The sequence below is a fragment of the Anser brachyrhynchus genome (genome assembly GCF_964034855.1).
Source record: "Anser brachyrhynchus genome assembly, chromosome: 10".
In the NCBI taxonomy this organism is placed as follows: Eukaryota; Metazoa; Chordata; class Aves; order Anseriformes; family Anatidae; genus Anser; species Anser brachyrhynchus.
This window is the reverse complement of record NC_137705.1, coordinates 13,445,917-13,468,719: the sequence shown is the minus strand read 5'-3', so window position 1 is coordinate 13,468,719 and position 22,803 is coordinate 13,445,917. Positions and strand designations below refer to the sequence as shown.

The 22,803-nt window shown below is 39.4% G+C and overlaps 1 protein-coding gene and 1 long non-coding RNA gene across 23 annotated transcripts in view; one reads left to right on the top strand and one right to left on the bottom strand.

The window, feature by feature from the left end:
• LOC308200478 overlaps window positions 1-22,803 on the bottom strand; it is a 49,344-nt gene that overhangs the window by 3,399 nt on the left and 23,142 nt on the right. The window contains exon 2 of the long non-coding RNA XR_013955622.1: window positions 9,643-9,703. This is a non-coding gene — a long non-coding RNA (uncharacterized lncRNA). The remainder of the gene's footprint in view (window positions 1-9,642; window positions 9,704-22,803) is intronic.
• Window positions 1-22,803, top strand: part of DOCK3 (dedicator of cytokinesis 3) — a 223,989-nt gene that overhangs the window by 182,517 nt on the left and 18,669 nt on the right. For 18 of the 22 annotated variants that reach the window (XM_080606288.1, XM_080606295.1, XM_080606284.1 and 15 more), the window contains 13 exons: window positions 1,799-1,825; window positions 1,944-2,039; window positions 3,815-3,875; window positions 4,372-4,465; window positions 6,800-6,948; window positions 11,692-11,778; window positions 13,155-13,259; window positions 16,721-16,862; window positions 18,142-18,308; window positions 18,878-18,964; window positions 19,419-19,598; window positions 20,641-20,724; window positions 22,005-22,121. In XM_080606288.1, coding sequence (XP_080462414.1) covers window positions 1,799-1,825; window positions 1,944-2,039; window positions 3,815-3,875; window positions 4,372-4,465; window positions 6,800-6,948; window positions 11,692-11,778; window positions 13,155-13,259; window positions 16,721-16,862; window positions 18,142-18,308; window positions 18,878-18,964; window positions 19,419-19,598; window positions 20,641-20,724; window positions 22,005-22,121 — 1,396 coding nt within the window. The remainder of the gene's footprint in view (window positions 1-1,798; window positions 1,826-1,943; window positions 2,040-3,814; window positions 3,876-4,371; window positions 4,466-6,799; window positions 6,949-11,691; window positions 11,779-13,154; window positions 13,260-16,720; window positions 16,863-18,141; window positions 18,309-18,877; window positions 18,965-19,418; window positions 19,599-20,640; window positions 20,725-22,004; window positions 22,122-22,803) is intronic. The other 4 variants (XM_080606289.1, XM_080606296.1, XM_080606299.1 and 1 more) reach the window with 1 other exon arrangement.

Here is a 22,803-nt window from a genome sequence, read left to right as displayed (position 1 = left end):
AAGAAAGGAACCTGCATCGGAAATAGTGTGGCCAGCCGGACCAGAAAAATGATTGTTCTCCCCGTAGTCAGCACTGGTGAGCCCACACCTCGAGTACTGTGTTCAGTTTTGGGCCTCTCACTATAAGAAGGATATTGAGTTGCTAGAGCATGTGTAGAGAAGAACAATGAAGCTGGTGAAGGGACAAGGAAATGACATAGGAGGAGCAGCTGAGGGAATGGAGATTGTTGTGTCTTGAGAAAAGGAGGCTGAGGGGAGACCTCATTGCTCTCAACAGCTACCTGAAAGGAGCAGCAAGGAAGGTGCTGGTCTCTTTTCTCAAGTAAACAACTGGTAGAATGTGAGGAAATGGTCTCAAATTGCACCAGGGGAGATTTAGATCGGATATTAGGGAGAATATCTTCACAGAGAGGGCGATCAAGCACTGGAACAGGCTGCCCAGGGCAGCGGTGGAGTCCCCATCCCAGGAGGTATTTAGGAGATGTGAATGTGGCACCAGGGACATAGTTTAGTGATGGGGCTTTGCAGGCCAGGTTGATGGTTGGACTTGGTGATCTTGAAGGCCTTTTCCAACCTAGATAATTCTTTGATTCTATGTTCCAGACAATTTTATGTGGCCCCCAATTGTATGGAGGCAGTTTAAGGCAGAAATCTTTGTATTTCTCAGTTTACATTTACACATTCATTCATTGTCAAGATAAATAAGCCAGCCCATCCTGTATGCTCATCCTTGGAAAGCATGTAAATCTATTCCGTTTTGATTTCTGCATATTCAGCCTCGAGAAGTCTGGCACTTCATGTCTGCAGATAAATATATTTCATGTTTGTTTGTGTTTTTTTTTAAAAAAAGAAATAAAATATCTTTTTATTTTTATTCACCTGGCAAGAAGAATGTTCAACTTTTCATTAGCTCCAGAAGAAGGTACTTAATAGCTGAAATGTTAAGAATTCAGGGACCATAGTTTCACTTATTTGTAGATGATAATGACTGCATATGTAGCCAAGAAAAATAACCTTGATCTTGAAGTCCAGCAACCTTTTAGTTTATACTTGTACTGTCTTTTCTGAGAATACTGTCAGCTTTGAGGAAACAATTCCACAGAATTGGAAAATCTCATCTCTTTTCTCACAAACTTAATAAATGCACCGTGAAATAAACAGTTGGCCCTGACTTCTGTTGTCTCAGCTGTACTGGTGAAGTGTGAATTGGGTCCCTTGGCTGGAAATTATTTCAGTATAAAAGAGTTTGGTTGGAAATTATTTCAGTATAAAAGAGTTTGCCTGTTGTGAGGACATGTAAGACACCTAACAGTATTTCTTTGTCAGTATGTAAGTGGCAAGTTCTTTGACCAGAGATCAGTTTCAGGAAACTAGCATGTAAATTTGCTTTCTTTTCTCATTTTTTAATGTGATTTTCAGTGTTCTTACTCTAGCCTTTTCTCTTTCTTCTCAGTCATCTCAGTGATGTGCTGCCTGTATTGTTTAGCCTGCTGATCAGAAAAATATCGCTTTCATTTATTTACAGTTTAATAAATTGTAATGCAAGGTTAGTTGGTTCCTGATTAGAGACCAAAATTAATGTGAGGATGTACGAAGAGGAATTTGCATTAGGTTTAGACTCCCTTCCAACTTGTGATTGCTGTTAGTAGTATTTAAGCTACAGATAATAATGTGGGAATCAACTGTTGCCATGAACATTGCTATCTTTTATATATTTTATATGGCAATGTGAGGGTAATTTTCCTTTTCCTGTCAATTCTGTAATTTCCTTGTCTTTGCTTCATGCTGCCTGGAGTAGAACCCAGCTCTTTGGGCCTTATCCCAGGTAAGATAGTAATTCTGTGTACTTGTCTCATGAGGGAGAAACGAAGTCGTCTGCAGCTGTCTGCATGCACTACACTGTTTCCCCGGATGCCTTATCTGCTCTTTTCATCTCTGAACAGTTTGCTGGAGAAGATTGAGCAGGAAACATGGCGGGAGACTGGAATCTCTTTTGTTACATCAGTTACTCGCCTCATGGAGCGTCTGCTTGACTATAGGTATCTGGCAACAACAGTAATATGTTCTGAGTATATGTATTAGAAGTTTTATTATCAAATTTCTTTTGTACAGGGAATGTTTTTATTGTTTATCAAGCTGCATGCTTCTCTGATGGCAGGTATTACGTCTGCAAGCCTACCTCACTGCTGCAGGATTCTGAGTAGAAATCCAAAGTTCACAGCTCCAGAGCCCTAATTCTTATTCTTGTATGCTCATTCCCAAAAAACTACAAAGACTAAGGTTTATTCAGGTTGCTAAATGATTTATTCCTTTTAGCTTTGAAGTGATCTTCCCTAATTAAGCAATATACATGCTAAATGTAAGAATGATTCTAAATGGCTTGCTGAACCAAGGTCTTTGACACATGCTGAACGCCTCATCTAAGTAGGCAGGGTTAGAAAACTTCATCTGAGGAAAGCCTGACTTGTCAGCTGGTGACTTGTGTGCAAGACTCCACTACAAACTACATATCCTCTGTTTGGATTTAGACTAAAGCTTGCAGGACTATTGTGAGCTTTGATTTAGTTACAAAAACATATTTTACTTTCTAGTTTGTGTGTGCGCACACTCAGAGTTATTTTTATGGAACAGGAGGCAATTAGAAACTATATAGAACTGCCCCGTATATTTCTATCTTTAGCCTACTGACAAGAGTTCAAATCATTTTTTTTGTTTTTCTGCTGCTCATTATAGGTGAAAGCCTGTGACTAGGTTGGGTGTTCAGCAATCCCAAATCCTTTTCTGTGTTTTTTAGTTTGTTCTTTTTGTTGTCCTGAACAGTTTGATCCAATCTCCTGTGTTGTTTTTTTTCTTGACAACTGCCATACAACTACTAAGAAAGACCAAATATCTGAGAGACATTTAAAGAGAATGCAAGGGAGCTGATTTTTTTAATGGAATTTGCTATCAGCGCAACTTGGATGAACAGATACTCATTTTCATGCTTAATTTCAGGAACAGATACCAGTTTTTAACTGATACTCAATATGCAGCAGAATATTTCATTCCCTGAGCAGAGCAGGATAGGGAACTGTATGAAAATTTGGAAATACCCAGATGAAGTGTGTCAGCTGCTGTGATAGTTCTGCAAATCACATAGAGAGCTATGAAGTGAAGAGCTCTGCTAATCAGTTTTGACATGTTGTGGAGCCCAGATGCCAACTAGCTGACAGTGTAGTTCTCAGGAAAGTTTGTGGTGTCACTGCTTAAAAAATTTTGTCTCGCCTTCACAAATGAATGTGACTTTCTCAAGTCAAAATTGGTAATTTCTGAAGCCTTTTTCTTTTGTGCTTCTTACATCAAAATTATTATAAATTTGCAATTTTTATAAAAAATTTATCTTACCTGTGAAAAAATCAGTAATCTAGTCTAAATCAGTCAGGTTGTGTCTTTCAGGATGCCAACACTACATTAGATACCTGAATTTCTGAACCCTAGTCCTTTGACTAGGGAACCACTAAACAATTACATCTGGGTAAATAACTTTTCACTTTTATGGTAGCTTTTTAGTTATGAAGATGTTTGACTACTGCCATCTGGTATTTGTTCAGAGCAGTGGTCACTTCAGGTGCTTGTTCTCAGATGCCATTAAGGCAGTTTGTATATCGTTTAGGCCATATTATGGAATTTTTTTCTTAGAACAACTTTATAAAATAAAGTATATGGTTCACTGTTTTTTGTGATCCAAGGAAACTCTGGAGGTTAAGATAGCTTCAAATGTATTTTAAAAGGAAATTTTGCAGGTGTATGTTTCAACATTACTCTGCTTTCTTAGGGATTGTATGAAAGGCGATGAAACAGAAAACAAGAAAATTGGCTGCACTGTTAACCTTATGGTAAAGATTTTTTCCTTATGTTTATCTCTTTGTGATATTGTGCAATGTAATTGAAGCTGGAATGGGGAAGGTTGGGTAGGAATCTGTGTCAGGAATTGTAGGTTCAGAATCTGAGCACTGGCATGACAGAAAATGATGGGTTGGGAGGATCCCTGGAGGTCTGTGGTCTAACTTTCTGCCTTTAGGCTGGGCTCTCCAACTTTAAGCTGGGCTTCTCAGGGCCTTGTCCAGCTGAGTTCTGAATATCTCTGTGACAGAGGTCCCACAACCTCTCTCACCTTTTCTTCCAGTGTTTGACTGTACCCTCATTTTGAAAAAAAATCACTACATGAAAAAGTTAGTGGGTTAAATCAGTGTGAATGTGAAAATAATTAGTCTTTTCACTTTACACTAATAATGTATTCTCTTTCCAGTACCTATATACATACACAGATGCTACTGATTGTCTTGAATGAAGGAAAATTCTCAGTGAAAATAAAAACTCTCTCTTTTACAGAATTTCTATAAGTCGGAAATTAACAAGGAAGAGATGTACATCCGCTATATCCACAAGCTGTGTGACATGCACTTACAGGCTGAGAACTATACAGGTTAGTAAGACATCATACAGGGTCTGTTTGAAATCCTAGTGAAAGTTTTTGACTCTTCTGATGTTATTCTCTAACATCTCTTGAATTTGTTTCAAAAACTTCTGTTATGGATCAGTTTACTGTTAAGACCAGCCCTCAGGAATCTCTGACCCTAGAGACAAGGGAGGAAGACTGGAGACAGGAGGACTTTCCCTTGGTCAGAGAGGATCAGGTCAGAGATCTCTTAGGCAAACTTGACACCCACAAATCCTTGGGCCCAGATGGAATGCATCCATGAGTACTGAGGGAACTGGCAGATGTTATTGCTAGCCCACTCTGCATCATCTCTGAAAGGTCATGGAGAACAGGAGAGGTGCCTGAGGACTGGAAGAAAGCCCACGTCACCCCAGTCTTGAAAAAGGGCAAGAAGGAGGACCCAGGAAACTACAGACCACTCAGCCTCACCTCCATCCCTGGAAAGGTGATGGAATCACTCATCCTGGAGGCCATCTCCAAGCACATGGAGAAGAAGGTGATCAGGAGTAGTCAGCATGGGCTCACCAAGGGGAAATCATGCTAGACTAATCTGATGGTCTTCTATGATAGGATGACTAGCTGGGTGGATGAGGGAAGAGCAGTGGATGTTGTCTACCTTGATTTCAGTAAGGCTTTTGACACTGTCTCCCAAGACCCATGTCTTCCCATAGGCAAGCTCAGGAAGTGTGGGGATAGATGAGTGGGCAGTGAGGTGGATTGAGAACTGGCTGGATGGCAGAGCTCAGAGGGTTGCGCTCAGCAGCACAGGGTCTAATTGGAGGCCTGTAGCTAGCGGTGTCCCCCAGGGGTCAGTACTGGGTGCAGTCTGATTCAACTTATCCGTCAACGACCCGGATGAGGGAACAGAGTGCACTCTCCACGAGCTTGCTGATGACACAAAGCTGGGAGGAGTGGCTGATACCCCCGAGGGCTGTGCTGCCATTCAGAGGGACCTGGACAGGCTGGAGCATTGGGCAGTGCAGAACCTCGTAAAGTTCAACAAAGGCAAGTGCAGGGTCCCGCACCTAGGGCGGAATAACCCCGTGCACCAGCGCAGGCTGGGGGCTGACCTGCTGGAGAACAGCTCTGTAGAGTAGGACCTGGGAGTCCTGGTGGACAGCAGGCTGACCAGGAGCCAGCAACGTGGCCTTGTGGCCAAGAAGGCCATCGGGATCCTGGGGTGCCTTAGGAAGTGTGGCCAGCAGGTCGAGGGAGGTGATCCTGCCCCTCTGCTCAGCCCTGGTGAGGCCCCACCTGGAGTGGTGTGTCCAGGTCTGGGCTCCCCAGGACAAGAGGGACATGGAGCTGCTGGAGCGAGGCCAGCGGAGGGCTACGAAGATGCTGAGAGAGGGCAGGGGCACCTCTCCTATGAAAGGCTGAGGGAGCTGGCCCTGTTTAGCTTGGAGGAGAGAAGACAGAGAGGGGATCTTATCAATGTGTGCAAATACCTGAAGGGATGATGTCAAGAGGATGGGGCCAGACGCTTTTCAGTGGTGCCCAGTGACAAGACAAGAGGCAACAGGCACAAACTGAGACCCCTTCTTTGCTGTGAAGGTGACAGAGTGCTGGAGCAGGTTGCCCAGAGAGGCTGTGGGGTTTCCCTCTCTGGAGATACTCAAAACGCACCTGGATGCCATCCTATGCAACGTGCCATAGGTGACCCTGCATTTCAGGGGGGTTGGACTAGGTGACCTCCAGAGGTCCCTTCCTACCTTAGCAATTCTGTGATTCTTTTCCTGTAGTTACAGCAGTCGGAACGATTAGAAGCTGAGGTCTACCTCACTCCATCACACGAAGATGCGTGGGCATGTCTCTGCCCACGCAACTGTTCTGTTGCACCTTGAATTTTACATTACAGTGTTCTGCAAGGACAGTTGATTGAAAAATCACAACAGTGGAATCAAAATTAGGGGAAGATTGAAATCACGAACCCACCATCATACTACCATTTGCCAAATTTCCTTGCACTGTAATACTTAGAGGGCATGACTCTAGTTCTTTGTTATCCAAGCTCTGTTTACAACTGCAGACTCCAAATCTAGTTACACACCTGAGTATCTGACTGTGCATTTAAATCAAGTATCTAGTAGAAAGGAACTTGACAGATTTGTACCTAAGAGTCAGGTTTATCGGAAACAGCTATGTGCTGCTATTTTAAGTAATTGAATAATTTAATGTTAATCTAATGCTTCAGAATTTTTTCTCAAATCGTACATCAGAACTTCCAGACTGTTTTAGAAGCAGCCTGTGACCTTTTAGCCTATTTGCTGAGTTATTTGTTGTCATTGATTCAGTGTTCAATGATTGCGTTTCCAACAGAGGCTGCATTTACTTTGCTTTTGTACTGTGAGTTGCTTCAGTGGGAGGACAGACCTCTGAGAGAGTTCCTGCATTATCCATCTCAGTCAGAGTGGCAACGTAAGGAAGGTCTGTGCCGTAAGATTATCCATTACTTCAACAAAGGGAAGGTATGCCAACTTCTTCTCTCTTCCAGCAGCTTCCTTCCCTTTTCCTGACTTAGGGCTTGCAAGGCTATCATCTTGGTTCAGTAGTCTGGAAGTAAATTTATATAAAAAGGTTTAGTAACTTGACAAATTGCGCCTTGGCTCTCTAGACCAAAAAACAGATGAGAAAATGGATATGGATATTTCATTATACATATCATTTGGAACTAGTTTATGTAGGTCAACGGGAAAAAGGCTGGAATGTTTTTATACCTGTAAAAACTTTGGATCACCTGACATGACAGAGAGCTTGATAAATGCCAATTGCTTAATTTAAAAAAAAAAAAAAAAAAAGCATTGTCTATGCAAATCATTGTTTTATGACTTGCTTCTCGCTTAAGGACTTCTGTTTCTAACTTCAGAAGTAAATGGCAGGCAATACTTTCTAGGAGTCCCTTATTAAAAAAGTTTTAAGCCTTTTCAGTATCACTGGTGTTTTGAAGTGGCTTTCACTTAAAGTGGAGTTCCATCCATTGCACAAGAAAAAAATCAATACATTTTAATTCCACATATTTGTTATGCTTTTCCTACAGTGAATAATTTTTTAAATCACTGCAGAGGTAGGTGTTAGTCCCTTGTATCATGGTGTTGTTCTTTAGAAAAATTCGTATAGCTTATATTATTAGAAGATAACATCTGTATGTGCACCTCAGGGCTGGTTTTCCCTCTGATAGCAATGACAATGAAATTAAATACAAATGTGATTCCAGTCATGTGGGGTTGACATTCCAGATATTTTTTCCTGGCCCTGATAAAAGAAAGATGCTTATGGCAGAGCCATTCTCTGCCGAGCCTGCAAAAAGAAGTCAGATTGCTGTTTGTAAGAAGGAGTGGCCGGTTTATGAGGAAGCGATTCATTATCTAGGAATCTTTTCTAGGTCTTTTGAAATAATACTGCATGTGGTTCTCTGTTTAGTTTCAGAAATTTTCAGGGCTTTTTAGACTGCACTTAAATTACTCACTTGTGCAAATATTGCAGTACTGTACTGTCTGACTAGACAAACATAACATAGAGACTATGTACATAAATTGGGCCTGTGTTTTTGACAAACAGGCCATCCACATAAACACTTGAGGGTGAGTAAAAAGTTAATGGTTGTAATTTTGCTATTAATCTCCTCGCAGATTATGGGGTGTTAACCTCTTAAGGTTTTTTTTCCCACGGGGTGTTTCTGGAGTTACTTGGCTGTGTGTTTTAATCCTCCTTTATTTTAAATGTTAGCTGAATGACTGAATAATCCACTTAAGCTGTATGTCACTCGAGCTCTGGAGGTGAAAGATGCTGAGAAGCCGAATCTTCCTGCTGCTTTCTGCCACTTTTTCTGTGGCTGTGTAACTGAGAACAGCTCAGGGAATAGAAGAAGCTTGTTTCCCTCAACTTGTTTCTGACAGGCTGTTTTTCTGTGCTCCCCTGAGGTGAAGCAGGACCTCCCTGGGTCCTGAAGAAAGGGATTTGTTGTTCTGTGTTCTCTTGCATATCTAGACTTAAGTTTCTCATGCTGCTCCTGGCATTTCCCATTAAGGGGGGGGTCAGAGCAGCATGAAGGAGGTGTAAAAGTCCTGCATTTGTTCATGGTAAAACCTCACCATGGTAAGGGGGGAAAGCTAAGGCCATACGGCTGTCCTGTGAGTCTGACATAAAGGGCATGCTGGTGGAGTGCAGAGAGCAGCTGCGGCACTGCAAGGGAGTGCAGGATTGTCTAAGTCCCGTTCTCAGAAGCAGCCCTGTGCTGGGAAGGAAGAAAGCTTTCCAAAACCCTTTTACCCTTCACTCTGCATACTCCTTTCTACTGCTGTCTTGCTATGCTTTGAATCGGTTTATGGCTCAGCAGGTAGCATGTGCAAGTGCGTAACTTTAATTTTTTTTATGATTGATTTTGTCTGTTAAGACTCAAGGTCTCCTAGCTAAAGGAGACGGAATGGAACAATTTGAACCTGACCGATCCTGTTTCTGGACAGCAACGTCTTGAGAACTGCACAACTCTTTCCTGCCCAGTTCACTGCTAATTTTTATTAACTAAGAATTCTGACCAGCTCCCTTCACAGCATCACAGCATGTATTCAGCCAAGTGCTGCGAGAGACCCAGTGCTACATTTCCAAAGCAGTTCATTTTTACATTGTGTTCTTTCTACACAACGTTTGAACTAATTTCTCTTGTGCACACTCATTTGAATCACACTTCCAAAAGAAATCTGCACGTTGGGATGTGAGTAAATAAAGGCTCCCATTCATAGATGTTGATTGTCTATCTGCTTCCTGTGTGCCGTCAACAGCACTCAGCTGAGAGTTGCTGGTGTCATAGGAGAAGGTTGAAATAAAACTCAGATGAATGAGCTTTACAAGTGAAGGATATAATATACAGCATACAAACAGATCAGACATCAGCAAAAGGGAAAGCAGTAATGAATGAAATTAACAGTGGAGACATTAGGAAATTATTTGAGAGGGGGAAGAATGATACTTTAGAGGAAAGTAACACTTAGCACACAGAACTGTATATTCAATTTCTACATTGTGAAGATAGTACTCATTAACATTACCAATTTTATAAAAGGAGGATCCCTATGACTCATATCCATTCGTTCTGCTTTATTTTCAAATATCTATGAACTCTCTTTTCTAAGAAGCTACCTGTATATTGTGTTTCTTCCACTTACATATCACATCTTTATCATCGGAGTATTCAGCTGGCATGGTACAATTTCTCTGTGTTGAAATCTGATTGAAAGGAAGAGAGAGAGCCTGAGCTAGGATGACAGAAATAGTATCAGAGTACATGTGAAAGAGCTTGTCTAAATAAAGAGAAATGAGATGTGGTTACATATTGTTAATTTAATTCACATCAGAAAAGGAGCATAAAAAGGTTACACCTTTAGGATCACTGTAAGGGAAGATAGCCAGCTTTCTGGTTCCATCCAGAAGACAGATTGCAGAATTATGTAATGCTTTAGCCACAGCATCACATTTGGAAGTGAGACTCTGCTTCTGTCCAGTGTAACAAAAGCCATTTATTCCTAGCCAGGTGTTCTAGAAGAGAATTTTCTTTTCCGTTCTTTCAGGTAAATACAGATCACCAGAAGTCTATGTACTGATACTGTAAACTCTATTGAAATCTTAAAAAAAAAAAAAAAGGGCATGCAGTGCTAGTTGTGCTTGCAAATATAAACACTTAATTGGGCAATGATCAAAATTCGATGTATCTATTTGTGTGTCATGGACTTTGACAGCCCACAGCAAAAATCCTGTTAATTTGAGATCACAAAATTCCAAGTGATAATCTGAGTTGTTCAGTAACTGGTCTTTCAGTTGCACGTATTGTAATTATCTAAATAAATCTCAGGCTTCCCATCACCCCAAACTACTACTATAAGAATATCAAAAAAGATCCTGAAGGAATCTTTTACTCAGCAAGTTCTTATGTAAGTTTTTTATAATAAAGAGAAGCTAAAGAGATGTAGGAATGTTATTTTTTCCTACTTAGTTTTTCAAATTATCCTCTCTTTTAATAAAGAAATTCTTAAAGTTGATAATGTTTTTGCTGTTCAGAGGACAAAAAAAACTTTGGTATTAAGGATGAGAGAACAGACACTGAATGCATGTGTATAAAGGGAAGCATGGCAAAGTGCCTACTACATTAACTCAAATGATGCAGAGGTTCTCTTCTTTAAGTGAAGGTACATGGAACCAGAAAAGCTATTTCCATATAAAGTGCTAATATTTTACATCACTACTGTTAATTACTGTTACCAACAATGTACAATATTATGCTTTTTAATACTGATGAGGACAGTATAACTGACATCAATTTTGTTTTCATTGTAATACAGTCCAAGCTTAAAAAATAAAAAGGCAAGTTAACCCAATAGTGCATAAAAATTAATCTAACCAAACCTCAGCTGAGACCTTTGTGTTCCAGATCCTTTACATAACTATGGTAAGAAACCATCACTCCCCCAAAGCACTTCCAGTCTGTGCAGGTGCAAGATGATGGGAGAGATTTCAGTTCAAGGGTGTATAAAATGAACACTCTAAAAAGTTAACAGGTAACAAGGGAAGCTTCCTCTCTGTGTGGGCATGCCCAAACGCAATCTCCTTCTTCCTTATCCTTGAGGGCCATGAATATGATGTGCTTGAGAAGATTTGGTGTATGCAGACTGTAAGTTAAAGAAGTGGGTTTTGCTTTTGGTTCTGAATATAGATACTGAGTGCAATAATGCAGCTCAGTTCTGAGAATGTTCTGTCTCTGCATTTGAGTGTTTCCTATCGCTTGATGGTTTTATGCTTTCAGTAGGAAGTAGCACCCCTGGGAAGGGGAGCACTTTGCCGCGGAGCTATGCCCTAGATGACAAGAGTCTTTGCTTCAGGGAGTTCTAGTGCAGAAAGCAGAGGAGATGCTTGGGGGGGATTTAACAGGAAGAAAATTTGTTAGTTATATTTCTCCAGAGAAGTTCCCAGTCTCATGAGTAAACTGTCAGTAAAAGCAGTGCCTGCGTGTAATTTCAATGGAATATGTGCCTCTGTTACCATCTTGAAGAAGGAATCAATCTGATATTTAATGGAAACTGTTTCATCACATTGCATTTTCATATCTAATCCCTGGCATTTCATAGCTAATGAATTGCCTAAAACAAGTTTCTGTATTCCTCTCAGCTGAGTTGGTGATAACATGCCAGTCACTGTGAGCGTGATTTGCTTTGGTTTTGCAGAGCTGGGAGTTTGGTATCCCGCTGTGCAGAGAGCTGGCCATACAGTACGAAAGCCTCTATGACTACCAGAGCCTCAGCTGGATTCGGGTAAGTAGCAGCAGTTCCTCTCCTTGCAGAATCTCTTCCATTGTCTAGGAAGTTTTGTCTCTCCTGTCAGAAAATTCTCAATTGGAAAAAAAGAAAAAAAAAGACTCCTTTGCCACTGATTCATTCCAATGATATTGTAGGCCTACTGAAGTAATTCTAGGTCTGCCAACTGTAACTCTCATGAGTATATGGAAAACACATGCAGAGGATCTTGGTTTGCCATTGCCTGTTTATGTTTATTTTTGCATAAAACATCCTTTGCTAAACTGATCATGAGTGATGAGCAGACAAACCTATTAACAAGTCTTAGTCTAGTAGTGCACCAAGGGATTCCTAAAACATCAGTAAATTAGCTATTCTCTCTGCCTCTTTATTAATTGGATTTAATCAACTGGCAGGTGAGGAGCATCTCAGCTCTTTGTTTATGCTCAATGCATACATTTTCTGTTCGAGACCCCTAAATCTGTGTTGACCTGAAATGACTTGAATTTCTCCCCACTCTAAGTTTTTCTCTGTGCCGTTCACATCATTCAGCCCATTTCTTTTTTCTTCCCACAACAACTCTGGGACATTCTCCATTTTACAAAAGGAGATAACGTGTGTGGGAACCAAGAACAAAAGCTTGGTGCAGTGTTCAAAGTCAAAGCTACTGTTAGGGTTCCCTGCAGTGGAAGCAATGATGTTAAAGTGATGCTTCTCTTTAAAAAGCTATGTTTTTGCTATAGAGAAACTCTTACGAGCATTTCAGAGATTCAATTTGGCAAGGGGTCTTGAAATCCCACTCTTGATGGAAATGCCAGCACACTGCTATGGAACAAGTAATTGTAAATAAAGTCCTTTTTTCAACCCTCCACCCCCCCCCCCCCCCGCCCTTTTCTTCCATGTTAAACATGCTGGTATACAGAGCTGTAGAAGATTTAATTTTGTTTTATACTGTTTCATGCTCCTCAACTCAATTAAAGCAAACCCCATTGAACTGATAAAATTTTTCAGACGGCAGTATAGATTTTGAGCTGTAGAAAGCTGTTGAGAATACAGGTAGAAAAGGACACTGGGAGCCAGGCAAACAGATATCTTAATCTCAGCTTTGCCATTAATTCTGTAGTGCAAAGAGAATTACGTGCAAGACCTGTTTAATTTGAGGTACAACAGAAAAATTTTCATAATACCTCCCAAAATGTAAAATGAGCATGGTGATGATATAGTCTGCTCCACCATGTAGACTGATTAATTAATAATTTTAATCTTTAAAATAATTTCACTCTTCATTAAAAATGTGTGCAAAAGAATAATGTAATATTTTAGTGTAACTTTAGATTCTAATGTTTTAAGTGCAGTTTTAAGAGTCTGATAGCAACTAACTTTTTCATTCACAGAAAATGGAAGCTACCTATTATGATAATATCATGGAACAGCAGCGCTTGGAACCTGAATTTTTCAGAGTTGGTTTTTATGGTCGAAAATTCCCATTTTTCCTGCGGGTAAGCCAGAGTTATACAAAATATGGCAAAGTGATCGGGCTCAGAGTAGCATTTAAGGCTTTGAATTTCAGCTGTGGAGATAGGACATCTGCTGTTCAGTTTATATTTTACACCTGTGCAAGTAGAAATAGCTTTCTGTCAGAACCGAAGGATGTGGTTCATTGGGAGCATTCTTAGGAACAGACATCAGAAATTTGACTCATGCCTATGCGTATTTTTGACAATCTGGAGATCAGCAAAAATTGCCTCTATATTAAGCAAAATGCTCTATCACAGCAATGTTGGGTCGTTACTCAACAAATTTTCATCATCTCAAATTATCATGCTTTAAAAAAATCTCACGTGACAGAGTGATTCTAATACCAGACTAATGATACTCTTCTGCTATCTACAAGTAAAATTTTTCTAGGTTAAGCAAAAAGCCTATTAGCTTCTCGGAACACATCCTCTCTTTGATCTTCTTGTCTTTGGTGTATACAGGATCAGTTGGGTCTGAAATCCATTTTAAAAGTGAAATTACTTTCCCTTCCTAATGAGGAATAAAATGTAAAATGGGTATTTGTTCATACAACTCCTCCTTGCTGGTTCAGAGCAAGGAAGGAATATAATCTGACAACTTCTGTAAAAACTGTCTGAAGATTGATGGTGGATGCCATCTAGCTTGACAGGACTAGCTAACCTGAAGCATGCTTTCAAGGACTGGAGCTGCATGTTTTGTGTTCTCTTTGAAGAAATGGTTTGACAAGAGATGGCACCGCTCTTGAGTCACACAGTAAGAAGTTATAAAAAGCAAAAGCGTGTACCATTTTTATTTCATAAGGTACATGTTTTGAAAGTTGCACTCTTAAATTTCCCTCTATTTTTTTTAACCAAGATTTAAACATTGGTGTTTAATTATATTACTTTAATGGACGCCCAGGGGAAGTGAAGGCAAGTTGGAAATGAAGGTGGAAGTATCAGCGGATAAAGGGCAGTGTTGTGTAACTCAAAGGTAAAGCTGAACAGTGCCATAATTCAGGATCCTGAACCAACACTTCAAAGAAGTGTGTGCAAAGGAATCTGAGGAAAAGCAAGTGTTGCATATGAAGCTCCTCTTTTATGAAGATCTCCAGAGAAAACAATTTCTTTTTTAATCTCTAACGACAGATGTTTCCAAACATAAATGACAACAAAGTCATTACAGCGTATAAATGTTCCTACGTCTGAAGTAATATCAGTGACTCTAGCTATCTTTTATTATGGATCCCCCAGTTTTGTCTTGAACTGATTGGCCTATGCATTTAACACTGCACAAGTTTTCAGTGCACAGCACTTTTCTGAAATGGTGTATCGGTATGGGTACTTGGCTGGAGACAGTAACAGCAGACATGAACATACATAATTATAATCCTTGTTAGTTCTGCAATTATATTTGGTAGCAGTACTTCTTATAGCAGATTACTAATGTAGCAATCTCATTAGAAGTCACCCTCCTCCTTTCTCTCTCTAATGATCCATACAGCCTACACATTGCAAAGCACAGACTAAACCCATTAGCAGTCACATCTGCATGGATCACACCGTAAAGAGATTCATAGCAGCCATTCTAGAGAAGAAAAAGACTTACATGGATTTAAAATTTTTAAATGGATACAGGAGTGATTTAAAGTGATCAAATAACTTCATGCATTTCTCTCATTTAGTCTTCTATTGATGTATAGCGTAACACAGAAAATAACCACTTACTTCTACATCTTTGATTTTGTAGACCTTTTGTCTAGAAAAGTCATTGCTCATGTTGCCATGAATTCTGCATCTCTTTCTAGCCTTCCTACATAAATTAAAACTGTTCTTGTCTTCACCTACCAGAAGTTCAAGTAAGGCCTGACAAGCTACATTCTGAGATCTTGTGTTGGCATCTGTCTGAAGAGTCTATTAAATTCAGCCCTGAAGTGTTTTCAGGGCATTATTTTTAGAATCATAATAACTTTATTTATAGGCTTACCGTTTTCTCAATTGCTGCAATCAAAAGCAGAATATGCAGTGTCATGAAGAGATTCACCTTCAACTATGGACTCACTCCAAATTTAATAATAGCTGCAGTTTGGACATTATAGACTGAACCGTCAAGATTCATCACGCAGGTTTTCTCCCAGTTCATTGGCTTCTGTGACTGGTTCATACAAAGTGACACGTCACAGATGGAACACGCGGTCTGTTCCAGAAAGATGAAATGCAAAGCCAAAGACACTGCACTCCTTAACTATATTTTATGATTGGGTTTTGCTGCTTTCTCTTTCATTTTGCTCCTGCTCTGCTGGAACCCTTTTGCAAAGCAGTTAGCAAAAAATCATTGCATATCCTGCAGCTGCTTAAATGCAAGAAATAGAATGGGGGGAACTATTCTTGTTTGCCGTTTTTCTTTTCTTTTTTCTTTTCTTTTTTCTTTTCTTTTTCTTTTCTTTTTCTTTTCTTTTCTTTTCTTTTGGTGAAAAATCACCCTGTACTTATAGCTATTGTAATGTGTATAAGAGTTAAAACTACTGGAATCAGAGTTTTGCCTGCTTTGATAGGTCTTGCATCAGGCAACATTAACACCAATCAAAATTGTATTTTGTGGCAATATAGTTCAGACAGTGGAATACAATCTTTATGACACTGAGGATTATAGAGATCCTGTATCTTGCTGTTCAGAGTTCAAGATGTTTCAAAAGCATCCAAGAACTCTGAGCAAATGGTTTAATGTCTCAAGAGGCATATTTAAATGCAAGCTTTCCATCACTGGCAGAAGGGAAATTTTGTTTATCAAGAGGAGATTGCTTTTAGGGCTAAGTGGCCACTCAGAATTCTTGGTAAGGCTTTTCCATATTATTCCACTATAGACAAGGAGCGTTCCTGAGGATGATCGACATGATCAGAAGTGGATTGTATGGGTATGACAATACAGCAACGATTAAACAATGATTTTTATGATGTTTGTTATGACTCCTTTCTAACTGGTAAATTGATAAACATTTAGCTCCCTCTGTCCTGTGAGATCCTCAGAATTTTTATCCAGCTCATGGAGATTGCATTTGATGGCAGCTTTCCCGGTGCAGAACAGCCAAGCTGGTGACTTAGTCTGAAGTATTGCTTGCTATGTTTCAGTATAGTCCAATTAAATAATAGTCCCTGTTCAGTTACCTGAAAAGCAAATCAGACAAAACCATAGGACTGAATGCTACATGTGTAGGGAGCAGAGGTACCTTTCTGTTAGAGATCAGTGGAACGTTCTACTTATCAGTTGATGAAATACTTTGTAATGAAAAAGAGAGGAGTAAAATACACGAGCTGTGTTACCAGTACTTTTTACTCTCACGTTAGTGTATTGACTTTGTCACATACCTTGCTTTTTGAAGCAGTAAAATTCAAAGTGAGATAAAAAAACAATAGAATTTAACCTAACTTTTAGAGAGACTAATTTATGATTGTCCTTCTTGCAGAATAAAGAATATGTGTGTCGGGGCCACGACTATGAGAGGCTGGAAGCCTTCCAGCAGAGGATGCTGAGTGAGTTTCCACAAGCCATTGCAATGCAGCATCCCAACCACCCAGACGACTCTATATTACAGTGCGATGCCCAGTGTATCCTTTCAGAGAAAAGGGCAAGCTATGGTTAGGTAGAGCACAGTGAGGAAAGTATTGAAAAGTCATCATCGTGGATATCGCAGTTCATAACTGTCTTGGGTAGAGCTGGATACAGACAAAACCATACACCTGTCTATAGCAGACACTGCAGAACATAGCGTTGGAGAGATTTGTTGCCTTTTATTCAGGGAGTACTGCGGGTCGCGTTCAATGTGTAAGAGAGTGCTTGATCACATCCAGGCCTTTCCCTTTACCAATGGCATTGCCATAATGGACATTTTACTTCATTAATCATACGGTCTGATGCCTTCTCTTGGAGAACATTTGTTGGGAACAGTTAGTAATTTAAAAGTGTTATTTTTCCATTGTGTTTTTCGCTTCAGCTTTTTTCTCATAGCCTACTTTTCTTTTAAACTACTTGAACTCTTTTCTAACTAAGGCTCTGAATTTACTACTTCTCACTGGCGATCAGTACTGCAGTTTCTTTCAACCAATGCAATGCTATCTGTGTATATTTAAGGACTGAACCACATAACAATGAATGGGTCTGCAGAGACTTTGGAGATTTTACTTATAAGAACACTGCCATTTGGCTTGTGTGGCACCAGCAAGGATACTACAGGATTTTAGCCATAAGAACACTGTCAGTAAGTGAAATCTTCTGAAACTGATTAGCATTTACCACTAGATTTTCCTTAATGTGCTTTCCACTCTTCTTTGCTATGTAACATTGATACTTTCATAGACAGAGGGTTTGTTTGTATGTGTATGTTGTGAGTGTAATCAAACCTATGAGGGACCTTGCCTGTAATACCAAGGTTACACCTGTTTAACTAAACTGATAAACATCAGATAACAAATGTTTGCAGACAAAGTTGAAGTAAGGCAAAATTTATCAAAGGTAAATACTAGATAGTTTCCTAAATACGTAGAGACACAAAGATTTACTGAAGTGCCTGCAGCAATGAAGCACCTAGCTCTAATTAAAACTAATAGGAACTAACTGTTTTGTCCAACCTGATATTTTTGAATGTCTTAGTATGTACTCTCTGCATCCTCAGGTATCTTTTTCTGTTTAATCTGGCTGTAAAGTACCACTCCGTAGACTGTCCTAGTAGCTCTAGTCTAGTGTGTTCTTGTTTCACTTGCAAAAGAAGGGTGTTGGAAAACAAAAGGGAGTGTTACTTTCTGAATTCACAATCCTGTTCCTTTCCATAGTAGAGAGAGCTTTTCCTGTTTTATGTCCCATGGCTTTCTTTGACTACACAATTTGCAGATTTACAGATCTATGCAGTCACTCCCATCCCAGACAATATAGATGTGCTACAGATGGACCGTGTCCCTGATCGCATAAAGAGCTTCTACAGAGTCAACAATATCCGGAAATTCCGCTATGATAGGCCTTTCCACAAAGGCCCAAAGGACAAGGAGAATGAATTTAAGGTACAAGTAGTCAGCAAGCTGTATTTTAAGTGTCAGTCTCTTCAAGGCAACTACTCTTGTGTTATTCTATACTAATAGAGCCTTTCAAGTAATCCTGATATGATGGCCAAAGATACTATAACACAAACAACAAGTGGCTGTTGGTGGCTACGCATCTGATCTGATTAAAATGTTGTCCACTTTAAAGATAAGTCATTTTAGTGCCAGGAGAAATGCATTTTGAAGCAAGGATGGGTTTTTTGTTTGGCTGGATTTTTTTTCTTACTGCCGTAGATATTCACAAGATCTTCTCTGTTCCCATGACAGAACTGGTAGCCAACCTCAACCTCTGGAAATTAACAGAGATGAACAGAGATGTTGAATGTATTGCTATAGAGCGCACTGATTTTTATTGGGGGGGGGCGGAATTTAAATGACATTCAGTATGACATTCTGCAAAGTATGTTACTGCTTAGGAGGAGGTTAATATATTCTTCTCTGACCTTTACCCCCTTAGCACCTGTGGTAAGAGTATAGATGATGTGATTGTGGTTCACTGTGTACCTCACATCCTCAATTATTCTTTGCAGAGCCTGTGGATTGAACGTACCACTCTGACCTTGACTCACAGTTTGCCTGGGATTTCTCGTTGGTTTGAAGTGGAGAGAAGAGAACTGGTAACATTTATAGTTCCTACAGTTGAGGTTTGAAATGATGACTTACTAAGGACATGGGATAGGCAACTTAACTTCTGTCTGAAATCTTGCAGTTTAAAATGATGAGGTTTACAGCAATTAAGTATGTCGTTTTTCCACCACTTAGTCTGAATAACTGCTGAATGTAACCAGGGGAATTAGGTGAGGGAACATGACAGCATAATGCAGAAAGTGCCAGAAAGATAGAATAATTGCATTGTTACCATAATGTTAGTTTGCAGAAAGAAGTTATCACAACTCAGTGACCTGAAATACAGTGTTACTGACAATAAAGTTTGTTAATGTAGCTAATTTTCTAGCAGTAAAAACTAAGAGAGATCACTGAACCATCTTAGTGTATCATTTCTTTATAAGGAAGGTAATAAATCACAATGAAGTGTCCATGGAATTAAAGTGTGTTTTATTGCCTTTTGAGGTTGAAGTAAGTCCTTTGGAAAATGCCATTCAAGTGGTTGAGAACAAAAACCAGGAGCTGAGAACACTGATAAGCCAGTACCAGCATAAACAAATGCATGGTAACATTAATCTTCTCAGCATGTGTTTGAATGGAGTGATTGATGCAGCTGTGAATGGAGGGATTGCACGATACCAGGAGGTAAGTGGGGCTCTACTTCTGAATATAGTATCGACATTTTTCAATTTTATTTCCATTGTTGTTTCAAAGAAAGTATCGTTTAATAAGATAAGAAATTTTCATGGACGTTTTCTAAATATAAGGTTAAAACCCCCTGCTTGGTTATTCTGCATCAGCACTTGCATAGCCATTTGTCAACAAGAGGATCCAAATGTAGAATTGGGATACCACGTAGGTACGGTTGACAGTGGGGTTTCTTAAGAATAAATCTTGGCTTACCTGGAGGCCCTGACCTGGCAGGTATAGGAATGTATCAGAATTTATTTATTTTATTACTCTGCTTACATTATAAGTCCATTTTGCAGCAGAGGCAGTGGAATTCATGGTAATTGAGACTGTTTGGACCTGTAATCAGGAAAAGCTGCTAATTCATGCTACTCAACCATTGTCTTTGCTAGCCTAATTTCAGACTCACTGAGACCCTAAAGTTACATGATGTTAGCTGGTATGTTATCTGTTATGCTCTTTGGCAAGTTGTTACTTAAACTCCACATTGCAAAAGGTAAGTCTAGGTTGAGATACTGAGAAATGGCAGCAGCAGTCCAGGGGTCTGGGACATGTCTTCCCTGCAAACCATGCAGAGAATGCTCTTCTTCCTTTAGCTTAGTTACCACTTTACTTGCTTAATTTAAGGATTTTTTTTTGAAGGAAACGATACAAAATTCAAATCCCTGGATGATAAAAGGTTTAGTGGTATTGTTCATCATTGTCACATAAGTAAATACGATCAGATTCATGATCCTTCAGGGCTGAGGACTGTCTTATGCTATTTTACACTGTTTTCTTTAAATGAGCAACAGAATCATGTAGGTTGATAACACTCATACTGTAGCTTTACCTGGATCCCAGAGTGCTAAAAGTGATAAAATTGAGCTGCTGCTGTTAGCTTAATATATTTAGTTCTCTTAAGATTTCTGGACCTTTTCCTCTCATCTTTTGAAGACAAGTTATGACGAGTATCTCCCAATAAGCAGAAAGCTTTTTTTTTTTCTTTTTCCTACAGGCCTTTTTTGATAAAGATTATATCACAAAGCACCCTGCAGATGCAGAGAAGATCACACAGCTCAAGGAACTCATGCAAGAACAGGTACTGCTTTTCAGACACAAAAGAACATTGGTGTCTGGATTCATCAGCAGTCAGTTTAAACACACCAGATCCAACTGATTCATTCAGAAGCAAAGAATTTCAGTACAGGAGATTTAAAGTACATTTAAACAAAAAGGAGGGGAGATGGCCGAGGAGTTTATGAACAAGCCATTCATTTTATGTAATGTTAGGTGAAGCTCTGCTAGCATAACATGAATTTTGTTGTCTCCATTTATTATCTACTAGACATCTTGTCACGTTTCAGGCCTGATGTTCATTTTTGGCATTTTGAATTATGTCTTCCTAGTATATTTCAAAGATAATCAGAGTCAGGACAGGTCAGGGTTGAGATTAAACTGGCAGAGCTACATGGGAAAACTTAATGTCTATTTATACTATCTACAGTTCTGTTTTTCTTTAGTGTCTTTGTGAAACATCTTGGTAGATAAAGCTTGCTGGATGCTTTGATGGGAGTGAAATCAGAAAATGACATCCCTGTTAATGGAAGGTTTGGCAAAATACACCCCATTAAACAATGTGGCCAAGTCTTTACAGAGCTACTAGGCCTGCTTTGTCAACAAATCGCTTAACTGCATTTCAGATTTCCCATTTGTAAAATGAAGATAATACTTATCTCCCCTCAATCCTCAAGAGGATGTTTGAAAATTAATTAGCTATTGTTTGCACTGAGTTTGGATCATGTAGGGAATTACATGTATCTTAAGCCTGCGATCATTACTATTTTCTTTCATCTGAGAACTTATATAATCTCTTTCAATTACTAATATTGTATGTTTGACCTTTGAAAATGTGACCTTTATAAATAAATAATGAGCAATAGAAGGAGTGAACACTGCTGAACACTTACTGTTCAGCTCAGTTATCAGAACCTCCTTTGTTTTGAAATCTCTGTTGGCAACTTTGACCCCTTTTCTGACACTGTTGGGAAGGAATTTTCTTGGTCACAATGAATTATCTGTATGAGGACTCAGTGCTGTTAACTGCTGGAGACACAATCAATCTGGTAATTTTTTTACAGTTGTCTCTAATAAACGTAATCCAACGTGACATAATGTACTCGTCTCACACTTGAAGTATTTGTTGAAGTAATATAAACTTGCCAGGTCTCTTAGGCTTACTTGATTATCAGCAGTCTTGTACAGAACGGTGGTATATTTTACAGTACTCCCTTACACAGTGACGGACCTAAGTGACAGGCTTCAATTCTGTCTCTTAAACCTGATTTATGTAGTTTTGTCATCTTGTTTTCTTCTTAACAGGTACATGTTTTAGGAGTGGGTCTGGCAGTCCATGAGAAATTTGTACACCCAGAAATGCGCCCTCTGCATAAGAAACTGATAGACCAGTTCCAGATGATGCGATCCAGTTTGTACCATGTAAGCTGATCTTCATTTAATATCACAGAACAATTGTAAAGTTCAATTTTCAGGCTTGTCGTAAAATAATATAAAACAGAAGAAGAAAGATTAACAAAGCACATTAGATGTTCAGCTCTTACAGCTGTCATAGTTTGACTAGCATGACATGGACTAGGCCCTCCAGAAGTGTTTTTATATAGACAGCAACATAAATTCCTGTTGGTTACTTCAGGCTTCCAACTTTGATTTAGTCACGCAATATTATAGGTTTGCATTTCCTATATCGTCAACAGAACTGCCTTCAGAGCATGGCTCACACCACCTGTTATATACCAGAAATACAAGTATCACCCTCTAGGAAAGGTACCTTTCCATCCGTTTGTGCCCTGCTGTACATTAGTATTCTGTGACAGCTATACTTGAGACATCTTTGCCAGATGGGTCTCAGAAATTGCAGTGCATTCTCCTCTTCCTGTTCAAGTGTAATTCTTATCACTTTCTTGAACAATATCACAACGAAACCAAAGGGCACCTTTCCATATAATGTAAAAGAATTACCTGAAATGTGTTAGCAGTTTACTTTCCAACTGAAGTAAGTATTTTCTAAAAGCTTCTACCTTGAAGGGTTTTACCTCCGCTCTTAGGAGTGAATACTATGCAAGGATGACCAGAAATAGCAGCACCACAATTATTTTAATAC